This window comes from Anopheles arabiensis, chromosome 3, assembly GCF_016920715.1.
Source record: "Anopheles arabiensis isolate DONGOLA chromosome 3, AaraD3, whole genome shotgun sequence".
Lineage (NCBI taxonomy): Eukaryota > Metazoa > Arthropoda > Insecta > Diptera > Culicidae > Anopheles > Anopheles arabiensis.
The window spans coordinates 10,667,622-10,688,103 of record NC_053518.1 but is presented as its reverse complement, the minus strand read 5'-3'; the positions used below and the strand labels follow the sequence as shown (position 1 = coordinate 10,688,103).

At 48.1% G+C, this 20,482-nt stretch overlaps 2 protein-coding genes across 5 annotated transcripts; both read right to left on the bottom strand.

Moving 5' to 3' along the window:
• Positions 1–324: 324 nt before the first annotated feature.
• Positions 325–5,497, bottom strand: LOC120904797 (multidrug resistance-associated protein 1-like). 2 transcript variants are annotated; one of them, XM_040315147.1, is made up of 7 exons: positions 5,162–5,497; positions 4,431–5,092; positions 2,824–4,320; positions 2,679–2,758; positions 1,209–2,619; positions 754–1,135; positions 325–688 (listed from the first exon to the last, which is right to left on the bottom strand). In XM_040315147.1, exons 1-7 carry the CDS (start codon positions 5,495–5,497, stop codon positions 494–496), a joined length of 4,563 nt encoding a protein of 1,520 aa, XP_040171081.1. In that variant the 3' UTR covers positions 325–493. The 2 variants fall into 2 exon arrangements, with proteins under 2 accessions (XP_040171081.1, XP_040171082.1); XM_040315148.1 differs by having other exon boundaries at positions 494–688; positions 1,209–2,580.
• Positions 5,498–6,940: 1,443 nt separating this feature from the next.
• Positions 6,941–18,784, bottom strand: LOC120904798 (multidrug resistance-associated protein 1-like). 3 transcript variants are annotated; one of them, XM_040315149.1, is made up of 7 exons: positions 11,642–11,977; positions 10,911–11,572; positions 9,318–10,814; positions 9,180–9,256; positions 7,751–9,119; positions 7,306–7,687; positions 7,040–7,234 (listed from the first exon to the last, which is right to left on the bottom strand). In XM_040315149.1, exons 1-7 carry the CDS (start codon positions 11,975–11,977, stop codon positions 7,040–7,042), a joined length of 4,518 nt encoding a protein of 1,505 aa, XP_040171083.1. The 3 variants fall into 3 exon arrangements, with proteins under 3 accessions (XP_040171086.1, XP_040171083.1, XP_040171084.1); XM_040315152.1 differs by lacking the exons at positions 7,751–9,119; positions 9,180–9,256; positions 9,318–10,814; positions 10,911–11,572; positions 11,642–11,977 and adding exons at positions 13,803–15,260; positions 15,324–17,467; positions 17,544–17,843; positions 18,446–18,781 and having other exon boundaries at positions 6,941–7,234; XM_040315150.1 differs by lacking the exons at positions 7,040–7,234; positions 7,306–7,687; positions 7,751–9,119; ... (2 more) ...; positions 10,911–11,572; positions 11,642–11,977 and adding exons at positions 13,088–13,282; positions 13,348–13,729; positions 13,803–15,260; ... (1 more) ...; positions 17,544–17,843; positions 18,446–18,784.
• Positions 18,785–20,482: the final 1,698 nt, after the last annotated feature.

Here is a 20,482-nt window from a genome sequence, read left to right as displayed (position 1 = left end):
GTCAATGACATTCATTAAACGTCATAATGAAAATATTTCCAAATTATCGCAAAACATTCCCGTCCAACTGCTCGTTTCCTGTGCCTTTCTTGATTCCAGATTGTTATTTTCATTGATTACGGAGAATTTGCAACGCTATGTGTAGCTAATTTGATTCGCATCTTACTTTCGATACAACACCAGCAACAGCCCACACAACGTACAACAGCAACACAAAACCTTATCACCTGCAAGTTGTTTCAACCCTATAAGCTGTGGGTGGTGGTCGATAATTTTCCAAACGTGTGGTAATACACAACCGATGAAAAGATAAACAATTCTAGGTAAAGGTTAATGTTTCGATGATTTATTAGAATCCGCTGGCACACGCGCTAAACCGCAATCATATAATGCGGAAGCACGCTTACTTACACGCTAAATTGCTAACACTTAAACCTAATAATGGAGTACTTATGCTAGCTGAACACATCATATCGCTGCATGAGCAAGATCATTAGCTAACGATACCGGCGTTCTTTGCCATACTGTGGAATATGGAATCTCGGTTTGCAAGCAGGTTCTGTGGTGAGTCACACTCCGCTACCAGTCCCTTGTCGAGCACCAGCACTCGATCTGAGTCAAGGATCGTGTTCAAACGATGAGCGATCGTGAGGATCGTACAGTCGGCGAACTCCGTACGGATTGTTTTCTGTGGAAATAATATCATTTGAATGAGCATTATGAGAGCAGCTAAGTCTTTTTTTTGTTTCTTACCTGAATCAAGTCATCCGTTTCCAGATCCACCGCCGCTGTAGCCTCATCCAGAATCAACACCTTTGTCTTGCGCAGAATAGCTCTGGCTAAACAAACTAGTTGTCGCTGACCGACCGAGAGGTTCTCTCCGTTCTCCGCAATCTCATGATCGAGTCCGGCTGTTAATCCCTTCACAAACGTCTTCAGATGAGACAACTCTAGAGCCTTCCACACCTGGTCATCGCTGTAGCTCTTGAAAGGATCCACGTTGGCTCGGAGTGTGCCGGAGAACAACACCGGATCTTGTGGGATGATGGTCAGCCGACTACGGAGCTGATGAAGTCCCATTTTGGAGATGTCGAGTCCGTCGATGATGATTTGTCCACCGGCCGCTTCAACAATTCTGGAATAACAAATGATTATGTTGTTACTATTCATTTCAAGAAAAATGATTCATTCTTCCAACTGGTAGATACCTGAAGAGACCAAGTGTAAGACTGGACTTTCCGGCTCCGGTACGACCAACGATACCAATCTTCTCGCCTCCTCGAACGTTGAGCGAGATGCCTCGAATGACCAGATCAAGTCCTTCGCGGTACCTAATCTGATAGTCCTTGAACTCGACCTTTCCTTCCACTGGCCACGCCTTATCCACCGTACCCTTCTGCCACTCAGCCTCTCGTGGAAGCACCGTGTACTCCTCCAATCGCTCAATAGCAACAATGTTCGTCTCCACTTCAGCCGTCATACGCACCAGGAAACTTAACACATTGGAAATCTGCAGAGCGTAACTGATCGACAGTCCAACTGTAGCCTGGCCAATAGTGTCTCGAGCCAAGATGGCAAACAGAGCCGCAAACAGGATCACCAAGCTGCCAATTATTTCCAATCGTACACCCAACCAACGGTTAGCTAGAATCGTTGGATAAGTCACGAGCTGATTGTAATCCACGCGATGCTCCGACTCCCTGATGAACCGCTCCTGCTGAGCGTAAGCACGAATCGTCGACTGTCCACCAATACTCTCCCCAAAGTGTGAATAGATCGGACTACGCGTCACAGATTCCAATCGCTTCAGCTGGCGAGACGTTTCAATGTAGAATCGCTGCACGAAATAGTAGATGATCATCAGCGGCGGAACGATGGCAAGGAAGATCGGCGTTGAGATACCGATCACCACAAACACACCGATCACACTGAACAACATCAGCAGCCAGGCACGAATCGTTGCCGGCAAGATGTTGTCCACCACATCCACATCCTTCGAGAAACGGTTAATAATACGACCGAGCGGTGTCGTGTCGAAGAACGACATAGGCATGTGCATGGAGCTTTCGAGTAGCTTGTTGTGCGACTCTTCGGCAGCTTTCAAACATCCCAGAGCGAGCAACACCGATCCAATGAACAGTGCGATCGATTGAACGCCACCCAACGCTCCGTACACGCCGAGATACATGTCCCGCACCGAGGTGTCCGTGATTGCTTCCGGATCTTCCGACCAATCGGTAAGCCACATGCTGGAGTAGATGCCACTGCCTTGATTGATTGCACTGAACACGACCGACCAGAAACCGAACTGGAATCCGATGGCGGTGACGTATTTCTTATAGACAGCCCACGTCACAGCACCCGTTGCCGATTCTTCCTTTTCGATCAGTGTAGCCTTGTCCAGGTTCTGTATGATGGGATCTTCCTTTTTGGCGCTGGCTTTGGACTCTTGTCGGCTGATACGCTTCTTACGAATGCTGCTATTACTGCCACCGGAACGTCCCGATCTGACGGAGAGTGATCGCTCCACGATACGTTGGGCTGTTTCATCCTTAAGTGTTTCTTGGATTAGCTTAATTTCTGGTGAGGAGATAGTAAGATTGAAAGTTTGTATAAGTTCTGTAGAGGAAAAGGCAAGATTAAACCAAATTTTGAAGCATCGGTCCGAATCAACCTACCGTCTTCGTCGGCTTCGTCAAGCTCTTGGATGTGTTGGGTCAGGAATTCGGCGAAGGCGCCCTTCTGGTCGAGAAGTTGTCTGAAAAGAACAAAATCTCATTAAAATACTGATTTTATTACAAATTATGGCCACCTTATACTCACTGGTATGATCCACTCTCCGAGATCTCTCCATCCTTCACGACGAATATGTTCTCCACAAACGGCAGATAGGAAATACCATGAGTAACTAGCAATCGTGACTTTCCCACAAGCATTCCTGATGGTCCGATCACCTTCTCGAAGATGTGCTTGCCTACGTGAGCGTCCACAGCACTCAGGGGATCGTCAAACAGGTACACTTCTGCATCGGCATACACTGCTCGCGCCAACGCTACACGCTGCTTCTGTCCTCCAGAAAGATTAATACCCTTCTCACCAATTTCCGTTGAGTCTCCACCGGGCAACATCTCCAGATCGGGTCTCAAGGCACAGCACTCGATCACATTATCATATTTCCGCTGATCAAATGCCTTACCGAACAAAATGTTATCTCGCAGCGTCGCATTCTGGATCCACGCTTGCTGAGGAACGTACGCGATCGAACCATCCGTATTCACATGACCGCTGATCTTCTCCATCTCGCCCAGCAGGGCTGATATCAACGAGCTCTTGCCCGTACCGACCGTACCGACGATCGCTGAAAGCTGTCCCTTGCGCAAGGAGAGATTGATGTTCTTGAGCGTTGGCGTCTCGTCGCCCCACGAGAACGTCCCGTCCTTAATGGTCAGGGCTTCGTCACTCTTATTATTACTAACATTGCTAGGATCAAGCTCTGCACTGTTCAGGAACTTGTCGATACGTTTCACCGATACCCAGGCTTGCATGGAGAATGTCACCATCATGGGCAGCATTCCAAGCGGGAAGCGGAGGATATTGAAGAGAGCAAGAGATACGAACGCTGTCTGTGGATCCAAGATGTTCTCCTCGTCCATTAGCACGTACACAGCGAACGACACAAGCGTCACCAGGAAGGGCGCGATCGTAAACGTAAAGTAGATTCCAGCACCATAGTAAGCCATGCGCTTCAGGATGCCAATTTCCTCCTTGCGAACAGTGAGAATGTTATCCTGGAAGCTTGGCTCCCAGGCGTAAAGCTTCAGCACCTTAATGCCGCCAAGGATTTCGTTCATCTTCTTCACACGATCGTCCTTGATCTTCATCTGCGCTACCTGCGCGTCACGCATCTTCGTTGCAATCACTCCCGAAACGGGTGTGATCAGTATCATCACACCCAGTCCAGCAAACACGGCCGCCCCAAGAATGTCATACAGCAGGTACACGCACAGCGCAATAATCAACACACCCGACCAGAGGATGTGCATGTACGAGGTCAGCTCGAAGAACCGCTGCGCATCGACCGCCATCAGGTTGACAATCTCACCCACCGTGGTATCTTTCTTCGCTGCACTCGAAATTCGTAGCGCCTTGCGGTAGATTGCACTCACCAGCCCGGTGCGTATGCGGAATCCACTCAGGAACGTGTTGTAGTAGTACTGCCCATTGAGCAGTGCCAGCAGTAGCGACGCAGCAAACAGTGCAAACGTCAACAGCAAGCCCTTCCATACCGGCCCATCCAGTGCAATAACTGCCATCATTTCTCTGCGAACGAGTTATCAAAACAAAAGAAAAATAAAGTGGGTACAATAAAACCCAATCGATTACATTGACGTCACGTTATCGGAAAAACGCGGTGACGAAGCGGTACGTACTGCATGAGATAAGGTGAGGCGAACTGAAGTCCGGATATCGCTAGCTGTAGCATGCCCGCGAACCAAAATGGCGCACCGTACGCTCGCACCATCGCGTACAGGGAGGATCCATTCGTTTCGGAGTGTGGTTTGTACTCGATGTTTGTTTTGCCTGCCTTCTTGTCGGCCGCGATCTGCTTCTTGCGCCCATTGGCGACACTCATGTCCCAGTACTTGTCGAACGGTGGGACAAGCTCGCGCGAAGTGTCCTGCGGGTTGATGTCGTACATTTCCTCCATGGTGAGGGGTTTGCGGAAGCCTTTCCACGCGAACGTATCGAAGTACAGGAAGAGCAGCTTGGCAAAGAAGCTCGATTTCAGCTCTGGGTTTGGATTCTTCGATTTGGGATAGTAGCTGAAGGTGGGTTCCTTATCGGGGAACAGCTCCAGCACGAGCATCAAACAGATCAGCGAGTACTGGAGGATGTAGCTCACGTATTGATACTCCCAAAAGTCTACCGTATCGCCGGAACCGATCGCGTTCGGTCGCTTATCGTTCTCCATCACCTCGGTGCGCAGTTGTATGATGCCGAAGAACATACGCAAGAACCAGAACATGAACATTGTGCCGGACGTACGCACACCGTACTTGCGCATGAAGAACAGCAACACAAGTAAGTCGATCTAAATGGGAAACACAAAACATAGACATTACAACTCTCGACCCATTCTCAAGCCACTCTTGTCACTCACATAAGCCAACGCATTGAACACGGCCGTAAGGATCTGCACATCGTACAGGCCTTGCTCATCCTGATACCCAACCACCATGCCGAGATCGATCCAGCACATACACATCAGCAGGAATATCACTAGCATCTTCGACAGATTGTACCAATTCCATGGTATGTCCCGATATTTACTCTCAGTAATCTTGAATATGTCATAGATCGAGAACACGAACAAAAACAAACACGGTACCCACTGGAGGATGACGCGCTGGAAGCAGAACGTCAGGTTGGGATTGTCCACATCCCACACGAACTCGTCGTCCCAGAAGGGACCACCACAAAAGTCCTCGAAGGTCATCGTGGACCTGTACACCGTTCTGCGAACACTTTATCCCACACTATCCGTTGACCGAGCAATTCCACTGTTACGTCGAGACTGAAACCCTCCACCCGGTAATCGGTACCGTTTTATACAGCCGTCGTCGGATTCGCACTAGTTACCCTTATCGTGTATGTGGGTTTTTTATGGTCGTCGTCGTCGTCTCCGTGCGTACAATTGCAAGCGATAGCAGCGACACAGCGGCAGGCCGCGCACCGCGCACAGTCATCGGGCGATGAATACTATCGATTGGCGAATAGCAGATATTGCCTCGCAATAATTCTCCCTAAAAGGGAATCCGATAAGCGCGCGGTTCACTTTTGGCTGTGTCACGATGAGGTTTTCGCGTCTATCACGAGATGAACTGACCAATGATGTGAGCTTTACCGCAGGTGATAATTGTTATAGGTGAAATCTTGTCCTCAAACTCGAGGAAGAAGAAGAAGAAGGAAGCATAAAGCTATCGCGCACACTTATTAAAAGTACCTTCACTTGACTGATTACGACCTGGGGCGCTATCAAGCTCAGAGTTGTTTGATCGGAAGCTCCCACCGATAGCGATCGACAGTCCTGGTACCTGGGTGCATGGCTTGCTGCCACTATTATTGGATATTTGTAACCAATGGTTACGGTAAGTTTTACACTTTTTTGGGGGCACAAACCTTTCAAACTGTACGCATGAAACGTGACTGTTGTTTCGGTCGGTTTCCTTATCACATGACCAGCCAGCCACAGGCAGCGCAGAAGGGCTCGCCTTATCTACCGCGTGGGAATTTATTGTCACGATAGCCAATCATCATATCGCATTGTGCATATTTGAACTATCTACTTTTGATACATCAATTATGAGTTGCAATTTTTAATGTGAACTGATAAGATCGTTAAATAACGCGCAGGCTGTATCAGGAGGCCCACATGGCGGAGGGCATTGATTATGTATAGAGCTAATTAATGTAACGAGAGGAGATGGCTGCAAAGGATGCTTTAAATAGCCTGTAACATTAGAATTCTAACGCGTGGGCAATATGGAATGGGGGGTAAATATTTTAAACAATGTTTTTGTATCCAACCGTAACATTCAATCAACGAGTAAGGTTGAGATCCCTTGTCTTGTGAAATATACTTACAAAAATATAACTGAATGACAATGTATCTTCAACGTGCCAGTCATGCAAGATATGAATCAGTGTAATGAATCATTTGAATGATGCAATATGTTTTATGAAAGGAATAATGGCTGGAATACATCATTGTACAGACTATTTTTACAAGATTTGAAACAGCTGCAGTACTTCTTAAGGGTCGTTAATCTATTAGGTAGCACGCTATAGCTTCAACTTCTAAAGGTTTGAGAGTATAGTAATAATAAGCCTACGAAGCATGTGTCGGTCCAATTAACCACCCAGAATAAGAAGATGATGATAAATGTTATAGTCACAAATGTGACTAGCTTGTTGAACTTTATTTGATCTGTATTCTAATTAAACTACATAATACTATTCAATATCATTTACAAGTATTCTACGAAACGATTCCAGCGTTCTTCGCCATTCCATAGAAAATCGACTCTCGGTTCGCTAGCAGATTCTGTGGTGAGTCACACTCCGCTACCAGTCCCTTGTCGAGCACCAGCACGCGATCTGAGTCGAGGATCGTGTTCAAACGATGTGCGATCGTGAGGATCGTACAGTCGGCGAACTCCGTACGGATTGTTTTCTGTAAGAAAGTATGATCGAAGATTTTGAATGTGTTTTACGATAATAATTTTTCTTTTGAAGGCATCTCACCTGAATCAAGTCATCCGTTTCCAGATCCACCGCCGCTGTAGCCTCATCCAGAATCAACACCTTTGTCTTGCGTAGCACAGCACGTGCCAAACAGATCAGCTGTCTTTGACCGACCGAGAGGTTCTCTCCGTTCTCCGCAATCTCATGATCGAGTCCCGCAGACAATCCCTTCACAAACGTCTTCAGATGAGAAAGTTCAAGAGCCTTCCACACCTGGTCGTCACTGTAGCTCTTGAAAGGATCCACATTTGCTCGGAGAGTACCGGAGAACAACACCGGATCTTGAGGAATGATAGTCAGTCGTCCTCGCAACTGGTGCAGTCCCATTTTGGAGATGTCGAGTCCGTCGATGATGATTTGTCCACCGGCCGCTTCAACAATTCTAGATGGAAAGACAGACGTTTTAAATAAATCACCCACATAATACATCCATTATAATACTAACCTGAAGAGACCAAGTGTAAGACTGGACTTTCCGGCTCCGGTACGTCCAACGATACCAATTTTCTCGCCTCCTCGAACGTTGAGCGAGATGCCTCGAATGACCAGATCAAGTCCCTCGCGGTACCGAATCTGATAGTCCTTGAACTCGACCTTTCCTTCCACTGGCCACGCCTTATCCACCGTACCCTTCTGCCACTCAGCCTCTCGTGGAAGAACCGTGTACTCTTCCAATCGTTCAACAGCTACGATATTCGTCTCTACTTCTGAAGTCATGCGCACAAGAAAACTGAGATAATGGGATATCTGTAGCGCATAGCTAATCGAAACTCCCACCGTCGCCTGGCCAATAGTATCCCGAGCCAGGATGGCAAACAGTGCCGCAAACAAGATGACACAACTTCCAATCAACTCAAGGCGCACTGCAAGCCATCGATTGGCAACGATCGTCGGATACGATACGAGCTGATTGTAGTCCACCCGTCGCTCTGATTCTTGTGTAAACCGATCCTGTTGTCCATACGCTCGAATCGTCGACTGTCCACCGATACTTTCACCAAAGTGAGAATAGATCGGACTACGCGTCACAGATTCCAATCGCTTTAATTGCCGCGAAGTATCGATGTAGAACCGCTGCACGAAGTAGTAGATCACCATCAGCGGCGGCACAACGGCGAGAAAGATCGGTGTGGACGTTCCGATCACGATGAAAACACCGAACACATTAAACAAAAACAGCAACCAAGCCCTAATGGTCACCGGTAGCACGTTGTCAACCACGTCGACGTCTTTTGAGAACCGGTTAATTATTCGCCCCAATGGCGTTGTGTCAAAGAACGACATTGGCATACGAAGGCAACTTTCGAGCAGTTTGTTGTGCGATTCTTTGGCCGCTTTAAGGCACCCGAGTGAGATCAGCAGGGCGGCTACAAACAGTGCGATCGATTGTGCTCCTCCCAGGGCACCGTACACACCGAGATACTTATCCCGTACCGATGGGTCAGTGGCGGCGTCTGGATCTTCCGACCAATCGGTGAGCCACAGGTTGGAGAAGATACCACTGCCTTGATTGATCGCGGTAAACAGCACCGAACCAAAGCCAAACTTAAATCCGATCGATTGTATGTACTTCTTGTACACCAACCACGTGACGGCTCCGGTTGCTGACTCTTCAACGCCGATCAAGTTGGCTCTACCTGGAACAGTGGTCACTGTTTTGCTATGGACGCTTTGCTTTGACACCTGACGACTGATTGGCTTTTTGCGTGTGCTTCCGTCGCTTCCGTTCGATCGGTTTGACCGAACTGAAAGAGCTCGCTGGATAACATTGTTCACAACGCCATCGTTGAGTGTTTCTTGTATCAAAGATATTTCTGAAAGGGACAATCAACTCTCATTAACACGAAGAATGCCTGAGGAACATATTTACTTACCTTCATCTTCATCATCAAGTTCTTGAATGTGTTGACTTAAGAACTCCGCAAAAGCTCCCTTCTGGTCGATAAGTTCCCTAAAAGTTCGAAATCATGTTTTCACTTGCACTAACAAACAATACTATTCTAATTACTTACTGATAAGTTCCACTCTCAGAGATCTCCCCATCCTTTAGCACCAATATGTTCTCCACAAACGGAAGGAATGATATGCCGTGCGTGACAAGCAATCGTGACTTGCCCACAAGCATTCCTGATGGTCCAATCACCTTCTCGAAGATGTGCTTGCCTACGTGAGCGTCCACAGCACTCAGGGGATCGTCAAACAGGTACACTTCTGCATCAGCATACACTGCTCGCGCCAACGCTACACGCTGTTTCTGTCCTCCTGACAAATTGATACCCTTCTCTCCGATCTCCGTCGAGTCTCCACCGGGTAACATCTCCAGATCGGGTCTCAAGGCACAGCACTCGATCACATTATCATATTTCCGCTGATCAAATGCCTTTCCGAACAAAATGTTATCTCGCAGCGTCGCATTCTGGATCCAAGCTTGCTGAGGAACGTACGCGATCGAACCATCCGTATTCACATGACCGCTGATCTTCTCCATCTCACCTAGCAGGGCTGATATCAGCGAGCTCTTTCCTGTACCGACCGTACCGACGATCGCAGACAGCTGTCCCTTGCGCAAGGAGAGATTGATGTTCTTGAGCGTTGGCGTCTCGTCGCCCCACGAGAACGTCCCGTCCTTAATGGTCAGGGCCTCATCGCTCTTATTGTGCGTAACGTTGTTTGGATCCAGTTCTGCACTATTCAGGAACTTGTCGATACGCTTGATGGACACCCAAGCTTGCATGGAGAACGTAACCACCATGGGGAACATTCCCAGAGGAAATCTCATTATATTGAACAGCGCCAACGATACGAACGCTGTCTGTGGGTCCAACACATTGTTCTCGTCGATCAACACGTACACAGCGAACGACACAAGCGTCACCAGGAAGGGCGCAATTGTAAAGGTGAAAAAGATTCCAGCACCATAGTAAGCCATTTTCTTCAGTATGCCCACTTCTTCATCGCGCACATTTAAAATGGAATCCTGGAAGCTTGGTTCCCAGGCGTAAAGCTTCAGCACCTTAATGCCTCCGAGAATCTCGTTCATCTTCTTCACCCGCTCATCCTTCAGCTTCATTTGCGCTACCTGATGTGTCTTGAGCTTGGCTGCCACCACACCAGAGACAGGCGTCATCAATATCATCACACCCAGTCCAGCAAACACAGCCGGTCCTAGAATATCATACAGCAGGAACACACACAGCCCAATGATCAGCAGAGCCGACCACAAGATGTGCAGGTAGGACGTCAACTCGAAGAACTTCTGCGCATCCACCGCCATCAGATTTACGATCTCCCCGACCGTGGTGTCCTTCTTGGCGGCACTGGAAATTCGCAACGCCTTCCGATAGATCGCACTAATCAGCCCGGTACGGATGCGAAAGCCGCTGAGAAAGGTGTAGAACAGATACTGCCCATTGAACAGTCCCAGCAGCAGCGATGCGCCAAATAATCCGAAAGTCAACAGAAACCCTTTCCACAGTGGCCCATCGAATGCGATAACTGCCATTAGTTCTCTATAAAAAGCGAAAAAAAGGAAAATAATTCAAATCGATAAGATAACGCGCACGGCAAACTGTTGAGTGAGGCGGAACGGGTTATTCTGTACTTACTGCATCAGATAAGGGGAAGCGAACTGGAGGCCCGATATTGCCAGCTGTAGCATTCCGGCGAACCAAAACGGTCCACCATACGCCCGAATCATTGTGTACAGGACGGACCCGTTCGAGGGCGAGTGAGGTTTGTAGTCGATGTCCGGCTTTCCGGCCTTCCGGTCCGATGCCATCTGCTGTTTGCGACCTTTTTCCACGCTAATCTTCCAATATTTGTCGAACGGTGGCACAAGCTCACGTGCCGAGTCTTGTGGATTGATGTCGTACATGTCGTTCATGGTAAGCGGGTTACGGAAGCCTTTCCATGCGAACGCATCGAAATGTAGAAACAATAGTTTGCTGAAGAAACTTGAGCGTAGTTCAGGGTTCGGTTTGGCGGCCTTCGGATAGTAGCTGAAGGAGGGTTCCTTATCGGGGAACAGCTCCAGCACGAGCATCAAACAGATCAGCGAGTACTGGAGGATGTAGCTCACGTATTGATACTCCCAAAAGTCTACCGTATCACCGGAACCGATCGCGTTCGGTCGCTTATCGTTCTCCATCACCTCGGTGCGCAGTTGTATGATGCCGAAGAACATACGCAAGAACCAGAACATGAACATTGTGCCGGACGTACGCACACCGTACTTGCGCATGAAGAACAGCAACACAAGTAAGTCGATCTAAATGGGAAACACAAAACACAGACATTACATCTCTCGACCCATTCTCAAGCCACTCTTGTCACTCACATAAGCCAACGCATTGAACACGGCCGTCAGGATCTGCACATCGTACAGGCCTTGCTCATCCTGATAGCCAACCACCATGCCGAGATCTATCCAGCACATACACATCAGCAGGAATATCACTAGCATCTTCGACAGATTATACCAATTCCATGGTATGTCCCGATATTTACTCTCAGTAATCTTGAATATATCGTAGATCGAGAACACGAACAAAAACAAACACGGTACCCACTGGAGGATGACGCGCTGGAAGCAGAACGTCAGGTTGGGATTGTCCACATCCCACACGAACTCGCCGTCCCAGAAGGGACCGCCACAAAAGTCCTCGAAGGTCATCGTCGACCTTACTTGCAGTGCGCAATCACTACCGACGAACGACTAAAAGATTGCCGACCATTCGCAGTGCCATTTTATACTCTCCGAGGCGTACTTCAAAACGCTCAATGGCGAACCGTACTGGAACAGCAATAACAAGAGCAGGGCCTGATTGTGATTGTGATGTATGAGTTTTTGCTCCGTTTTTTCACGCTCGTTTGGCTTCAGACGTCGGCTGTAAGCGTGCGCCCGATAAGACCCTAGACCTGCCCCATTTCCTAACGACACCCGTTGTTGCGCTGGGGAAGCGTTGATCGTACCGGAGCCCCCGTTTGGCATGGGCTTCGTCGTGTGCCAGGGTTGAATATATTTACACGAGGTTATGTTGTTGTTGTGATAAGATTATCAAACGCATCTTTTAACTCACGGGATCTTAGTTATGGGTGGGTACGCGATTTCTTTCAAACGGGTTAACCTTACAAGATGAAACGCAATCTTGTAGGACTATCGTTACAGTGTATGTAAAAAAAAAACATTGCATCACCCAGTGCCATACCGAAAACCAATCTATTGAACCCGCATTTATTCTCCACACTCCAACTGTCACCAAGAATCAGATGTACATCTCTCAAATCGTAAAACTCACCACGAGTATCTCTACAGTTGTTCACACGGGCCATTAAATGCTATCTTATCAGCCACCCTCCGGGCAGATAAAGGGTAACACGTGTTATCGTGAGGTCGATATCATATAAACCACACACCGTACATATTGCAATGTCATCCTCTCGTTGAACAACCGGTAACAGGCAACAAAGTATTGTTTATTTCAATTTTATTTAATCAATTATTAGATGTTTACAAAATAAATATGTTACCCCTAGGTACACCAGAGCATTTCCGTTTTGGCAAAGGTTTTTTAATCGGGCAATGTTTCTCTTTGCCGGCTAAACGCAAGAAAAACGGCTGATCCTAGCTAAGCGGTCCCTGTTCCCCGTTCGAGACGTGCGAAGAAACTGTACTATCCCTCGACCTGTACTGACACGATCCATGCATGCATGCTATTGTTGTGCGAGACTAGCCGATATCGATTCGAGATTCACCAGGCATCAATGCAGTCTGGCAATGATCCTAGCTTACAATACCGGCGTTCTTTGCCATGCCGAAGAAGATCGATTCTCGGTTCGCAAGCAGGTTCTGTGGTGAGTCACACTCCGCTACCAGTCCCTTGTCGAGCACCAGCACGCGATCTGAGTCGAGGATCGTGTTCAAACGATGAGCGATCGTGAGGATCGTACAGTCGGCGAACTCCGTACGGATTGTTTTCTGTGTAAAAGAATGAAGTTTTAAATGATTTATGTGTCAAGGATAGGCACTTGAAAGTTTCTTACCTGAATCAAGTCATCCGTTTCGAGATCCACCGCCGCTGTAGCCTCATCCAGAATCAACACCTTTGTTTTGCGTAGCACAGCACGTGCCAAACAGATCAGCTGCCTTTGACCGACCGAGAGGTTCTCTCCGTTCTCTGCAATCTCATGATCTAATCCTGCTGCCAGCCCTTTCACAAACGTCTTTAGATGGGACAACTCTAGAGCCTTCCATACCAGATCATCACTGTAGCTCTTGAAAGGATCCACGTTGGCTCGGAGTGTACCGGAGAACAACACCGGATCTTGTGGGATGATGGTCAGTCGTCCTCGCAACTGGTGCAGCCCCATTTTGGAGATGTCGAGTCCGTCGATGATGATTTGTCCACCGGCTGCTTCAACAATTCTGGAATAACAAATGATTATGTTGTTAATATACATCTCAAGAAAAATGATTCATTCTTCCTACTGGTACATACCTGAAGAGACCAAGTGTAAGACTGGACTTTCCAGCTCCGGTACGACCAACGATACCGATCTTCTCGCCTCCTCGAACGTTGAGCGAGATGCCTCGAATGACCAGATCAAGTCCCTCGCGGTACCGAATCTGATAGTCCTTGAACTCGACCTTTCCTTCCACTGGCCATGCCTTGTCCACATGTCCCAGTTGCCACTCAGCCTCTCGTGGAAGCACCGTGTACTCCTCCAATCGCTCAATAGCAACAATGTTCGTCTCCACTTCAGCCGTCATACGCACGAGGAAACTAAGCGTGGCCGATATCTGCAGAGCGTAACTGATCGACAGTCCAACCGTTGCCTGCCCGATGGTATCACGTGCCACCATAGCGAACAGTGCCGCAAAGAACACAACCAGAGCTCCAACCAACTCAAGCCGCACTGCTAGCCAACGGTTGGCAATGATACTCGGGTAGGAAGTGAGCTGATTGTAGTCCACACGCTGTTCCGATTCGTTCATGAATCGATCCTGCTGTCCATAGGCCCGAATAGTGCTCTGACCCGTAATACTCTCCCCAAAGTGGGAATAGATCGGACTACGTGTCACCGATTCCAAACGCTTTAGCTGTCGCGAGGTGGCAATGTAGAACTTCTGGATCAGATAGTAAATCACCAGGAAGGCTGGAACGACTGCCAAGAAGATGGGCGTAGAGATACCGATCACCACAAACACACCGATCACGTTGAAGAACATCAGCAACCAGGCACGAATAGACTGTGGGAGAATGTTGTCCACCACGTCCACATCCTTCGAGAACCGGTTCATTATACGGCCGAGTGGGGTCGTGTCGAAGAATGACATTGGCATTCGCATCGAGCTTTCCAGCAGATTGTTGTGCAGTTCACGAGCCGCCTTAATACATCCCAGTGCCAGCGTTACGGAAGCGATCAACAGTGCGATCGATTGTGCTCCTCCCAGACCACCGTAAACACCGAGGTACATATCACGCACCGATGGGTCTGTTGCAGCTTCTGGATCTTCGGACCAATCGGTGAGCCAAATGTTGGCGTAGATCGATGCTCCCTGATTGATGACGCTGAAGAAGATTGACCAAAATCCAAGCCACAGCCCAATGCCTTTGAAGTACTTAATGTACACTACGTAACCGACGGCACCTGTTGCCGACTCTTCCTTTTCGATCAGCGTAGCCGAGGACTGTTGCGCGACTGTTTGTTCCACTGCTCGCGGTTTGTTGCTGTTGCGTGATTCGGCACGGCTTACACGCTTCTTGCGCACACTACCATTGCTGCTGCCCGATCGCTGCGAGCGTGTGGACATTGCGCGCTGTACAATCTTCTTCGCTTCACCATCCTTAAGTGCCTCCTGGATCAGTTTCAACTCATCCTCATCCTCATCGTCCATCTCCTGAATGTGCTGCGTGAGGAATTCGGCGAATGCGCCCTTCTGGTCGAGAAGTTCCCTAGAGAAAAGAATGAATCCTGTTAGATGTCACATTTATTTGAACAAATCTAGGAGTACTTACTGGTATGATCCACTCTCGGAGACCTCTCCATCCTTCATGACGAATATTTCCTCCACAAAGGGAAGGAACGATATGCCGTGCGTTACAAGAAGACGCGATCTACCAACCAGCATTCCCGACGGACCGATCACCTTCTCAAAGATGTGCTTGCCTACGTGAGCGTCTACAGCACTCAACGGATCGTCAAACAGGTACACTTCAGAGTCAGCATACACTGCTCGTGCCAACGCTACACGCTGTTTCTGTCCTCCAGAAAGATTAATACCCTTCTCACCGATCTCCGTCGTATCACCACCTGGCAGCATCTCCAGATCCGGACGCAATGCACAACACTCAATCACTTTATCGTACTTGGCCTGATCGAACGGTCGGCCGAACAGGATATTATCCCGAAGTGTTGCATTCTGGATCCACGCTTGCTGAGGAACGTACGCGATCGAACCGTCCGTATTGACCGATCCCTTCATCTTTTCCATCTCACCCAACAGAGCCGATATCAGTGAGCTCTTGCCCGTACCGACACCCCCAACCACAGCCGACAGCTTTCCTCTACGCAGCGCCAGATTAATGTTCTTCAGCGTCGGTGCATCATCTCCCCACGAGAACGTTCCATCCTTTACCTCGAGCGCGTTTTCACTCTTGTTGTGCGTAACGTTGTTCGGATCGAGCTCCTCGCTGTTCATGAACTTGTCGATACGCTTGATCGATACCCACGCCTGCATGGCGAACGTAATCATCATCGGGAACATCGCCAATGGGAATCGTAGAATGTTGAACAGTGCCAGCGCCACAAATGCCGTCTGAGGATCAAGTACGTTTTCCTCGTCGATCATTACGTACACGGCGAAGGAGGCTAGTGTCACCAGGAACGGTGCCATCGTCCACACGAAGTAAGTACCCGCTCCATAGTAGGCGGCACTCTTCAACACATCCAGCTCCTCGTTACGCACCGTCACTACCGTATCCTGGAAGCTTGGCTCCCAAGCGTAAAGCTTCAGCACCTTAATGCCACCAAGGATTTCGTTCATCTTTTTCACTCGCTCGTCCTTGATCTTCATCTGTTCCACTTGCAGATCACGCATACGCGTTGCGATGAAACCGGTAATTGGGATCATAATCACCATCACACCCAACCCGGCAAACACTGCCGGACCGAGCAGCTCGTACAGCAGATAAATGCACAGTGCAATAATTAAAGGAGCCGACCACAGCACGTGCAGATACGATGTCAACTCAAAGAAGCGCTGTGCATCGACCGCCATCAAGTTGACGATCTCTCCAACCGTTGTGTCCTTCTTGGCGAAGCTTGAAATTCGTAACGCCTTGCGATAGATCGCACTGATCAGCCCCGTCCGAATGCGGAACCCAACGAGGAAGGTACGGTGGAAGTACTGCCCGTTGAACAGCGCTATCAGCAGCGAGGTTAGGAACAGTCCAAGCGTAATAATCATACCCTTCCAGAACGGACCATCCAGCGCAATCACGGCCATAATCTCCTGCATCAAGTAGGGCGATGCGAACTGCAGCCCCGAGATGGCAAACTGCAGCATACCGGCGAACCAGAACGGACCACCGTACGCTTTCACCATCGCTGGCAGTACCGAACCATTCGTTGCCGCGTTCGGTTTGTACACCAGGTTCGTTTTTCCGGCCTTCTTATCGGCTGCGATCTGTTTGCGACGTCCCTTCTCCACACTCTCGTACCAGTACTTGTCGAACGGTGGCACTAACGCACGCGACGTGTCTTCCGGGTTGAGATCGTACATGTCATCGTCGGTGAGGGGTTTGCGGAATCCACGCCACGCGTACGAATCGAAGTACAGGTAGAACAGCCGCGAGAAGAAGCTGGACCGTAGCTCGGGGTTTGGGTTCTTCAGCTTAGCCCACTCACTGTACCGCGGTTCCTTGTCGGGGAACAGCTCCAGTAGCAACACGCAGCACACGAACGTGTACTGGATCGTATAGCTGACGAACTGGAATTCGGCAAAGTCACCCGTGCCAGAGCCGCGCACATCGTGCAGCATCGCTTCCGTGCGCATCTGGATGATGCCGAAGAAGGCCTTCAGGAACCAGAAGATAAACATGGTGCCCGTACTGCGAATACCGTACTTGCGGTAGAAGAAATACAGTGCCATTGCCATAATCTGAAAAGGAAGGGAAGGCAACATTGATAACAATGATTCAATCCAATCATTCGCTAAACCCTGCCATACTACTTACATAAGCGAGTGCGTTGAAGATTGCCACCAGTATCTGCACATCGAATACCTCCGGCTCGTCCAGATTTTGGACGACCACGCCGAGGTCAACCCATGACATCACCATCAGCGCAAAGGTGAAGATCATCTTCGTGATATTGAACCAGTTCCACGGTATGTCTCGATACCGGCTGGTCACGATCCGAAGTACCTCGTACATGGAGAACACGAACAGAAAGAAGCACGGTGTCCATTGTAGGATGACGCGCTGGAAGCAAAAGGTCAGATCCGGATCCTCCTCTCGCCACGTGAGGTCATCGTCCTGTAATTAAGTGTAAAGAAAGAGAAAAAAAATTATCACATGATGTCATCTAAATTCTTCAATTTCAAATTGACTCCAAAGGCTTATCTAATCGTACTGTTTATTGCACGTCAATTAAAACCGGTGTGAAAAATGTCCCAAAACACAACCACATCCACCCTTCCACGAGGTCTTTGAGCCATTTCATGGCCAACTAGGAACAATATCTGTCGAAAAATAAAAACACGATGGTTGCTCATGCAATTACCAAAGTGCCTCGCTAGCTACGTCAGCGTAGTAAGCATCGATTTTTTAAGACTCATCGTCCACTAATCCTACTCGGTAGACACGCATTATCGATAACGGGCCACAAAGCATGTGGAATGATTCACAGCACAGAACGGGGTGGGCGATATTTTGCGAACTTCCCATTAATGGTAAAATCTTATCACTGACCAACAAAAAAAAGCTATGTCACAACAAACGGTACAGGTATGTTTTATGGGTGTACCGAATTTCAGAAGTTTATCGAAATATCCAGATTTTTCACATTAAAAGAATCACTGATGTTGCATTCATCGAACTAATAACTTCTGTAATAATTCTAGAGAATGACCACTTACCCAAAAGGGACCACCACAAAACTCTTCGAACGTCATCGGACCGTTACTGGGGCTTGCAGTTTGATCATTCACTTTACACTAGGTTTGATGCACTTCCCCAAAATGCTCTATTCACTCTTGCTTCCAACTTATAATACACACGATAACTTCTTTGCTTAAAGCTATCTTCCACTTTCACAATGTCTCGGCTCCCGTTTAGCTCTCCGAAATTGGTTCCTCGCGCTTTCAAGCGTTCTAGTCAACTGATTCAACCTGATCGAGGAACGGGGGTTAAAATATAATTGACACCGTTCGTGTATCGGGCGGCACGATAAGGTATCGATGAGGTTAGTGTAGTGTAGGGGAATCCATTTGTGCCAGTGTGCGTGCAGTTATAGAATATACGGACCATGTGTTGTTTTGTTTGTGGTGTACTTCAAAAACAGGACTTTCAAACGATGATTGAACAGACATACAATAACTCTACTTCAATCTTTGAATAATTTAACAGGTTATTTGTCAAAAATAGCTCATTCTTCTTCACACATTCCGTGTATGCATTCCACACCAATACTACCAACAAACGGTAAAAACTGCTGAGCATTGGATGAGTCGATCCGCCCGATAAGCAGGCATGCGATTTACGACAAATGCGCCCGATAAGATCTTTGATGTGTGGGACCTCTCCTAATCAGGGACATATTAGTGGGGCCTTTGTTGCTTTCTTTGGTGTTTTTTTTCTTGCAAAACGAGGGCTGCAAGTCATGCACCAATCATAACCATATCGGCCCACAAGGGCCACCCGTGTACGATATCCATCGAGGTGGGGGAAATAAGTAACGCTTCAAAAACGCATCACCAAATAAGTACCATTATTTTGGTGTTTACTTTGCAAGGACGGCATTGAACACCGGCACTAGTCTAGTGGTGAATTCTTTGCACCTAGATTTCTCCGATGATGTCTGAAGAGCAATACTAGCTGTGCATAGTTCAATTAACCGTCCGGGGGTCAGTGATAGGTTGGACCTTAATTGAGACACCGTACTGCGGTCGATCGTTGGCCGAGATTCACACTAGCACGTATCCCAGTTAGGGTATGCATAACATAGTTTACACTTGATCAGGTGACATACCAACGAGCGGTTTGTTGTGTCGGATTGATTGTTTGGAAATTTATGGGACATTTCGTGCGCAAATAGGAACGGCAAGTGGAAGGGATGGAGACATTTCGCAAATAAGGCTGACGAAGATAATTGCAAAGGAAGACACAACAAATAGCACAATCAACGTATTTGGTAATATTTTACCTTTTATTACCATTCTTTTTCCAGTGAAAGCGAAATTTCTGGTAATTTACAAGTAAAAGTAATCCATTACACACACCAACAACCAAGCAGTCCTATCCCACCGAAGCATCCCCATTGTTGCAACGTGTTCCGCAATTGCACCTTACAATTGATAACACCTCAAGATCAACGACGACACCCCCAATCGAAGGAACCATCCCAATGGCAATGACTTGTGAAAAACGGGAACCACGGCGACTGACTTGCAAAATTGTGCGCAATTCCATTAAACCGCCATATGCCGACAACAAGTTACTTCCCGGCATACTTCCTGCACAAAATCATCACTATATTGACGGCATCGGCTGTGCTATACCAATGGTCACGGGCGGCAAGATAAGATAAGTCCGTTGCGCACCCCCATTGATCCGCGCGAATGATGAAGTTTTGTGTGCGCGTTGTTCGGTTGCACTCCCACATGCGCAAGGAACCGGTACGTTTATTGGGGTTTGACACATCTTCACTCCTCCCTTGCGATGGTTATGTCATGGATTGCTGCGATGAAACGCGAATTACCAATTCATCTTGAGTGAACGGCACAAGTTCAACGATGAAATGATGGAATTTACGCGTTTGCTTACAGCGGTACAGTAACGCTCGATTTGAATTTTGCGTAACGCTTCACGTGTGAAGCGGTAACGTTCGGAGTTAGACACCACTGTAACATTGAACTGTTGAGTAACGTGTTCGAGATTCATGTCAACATTTAAAT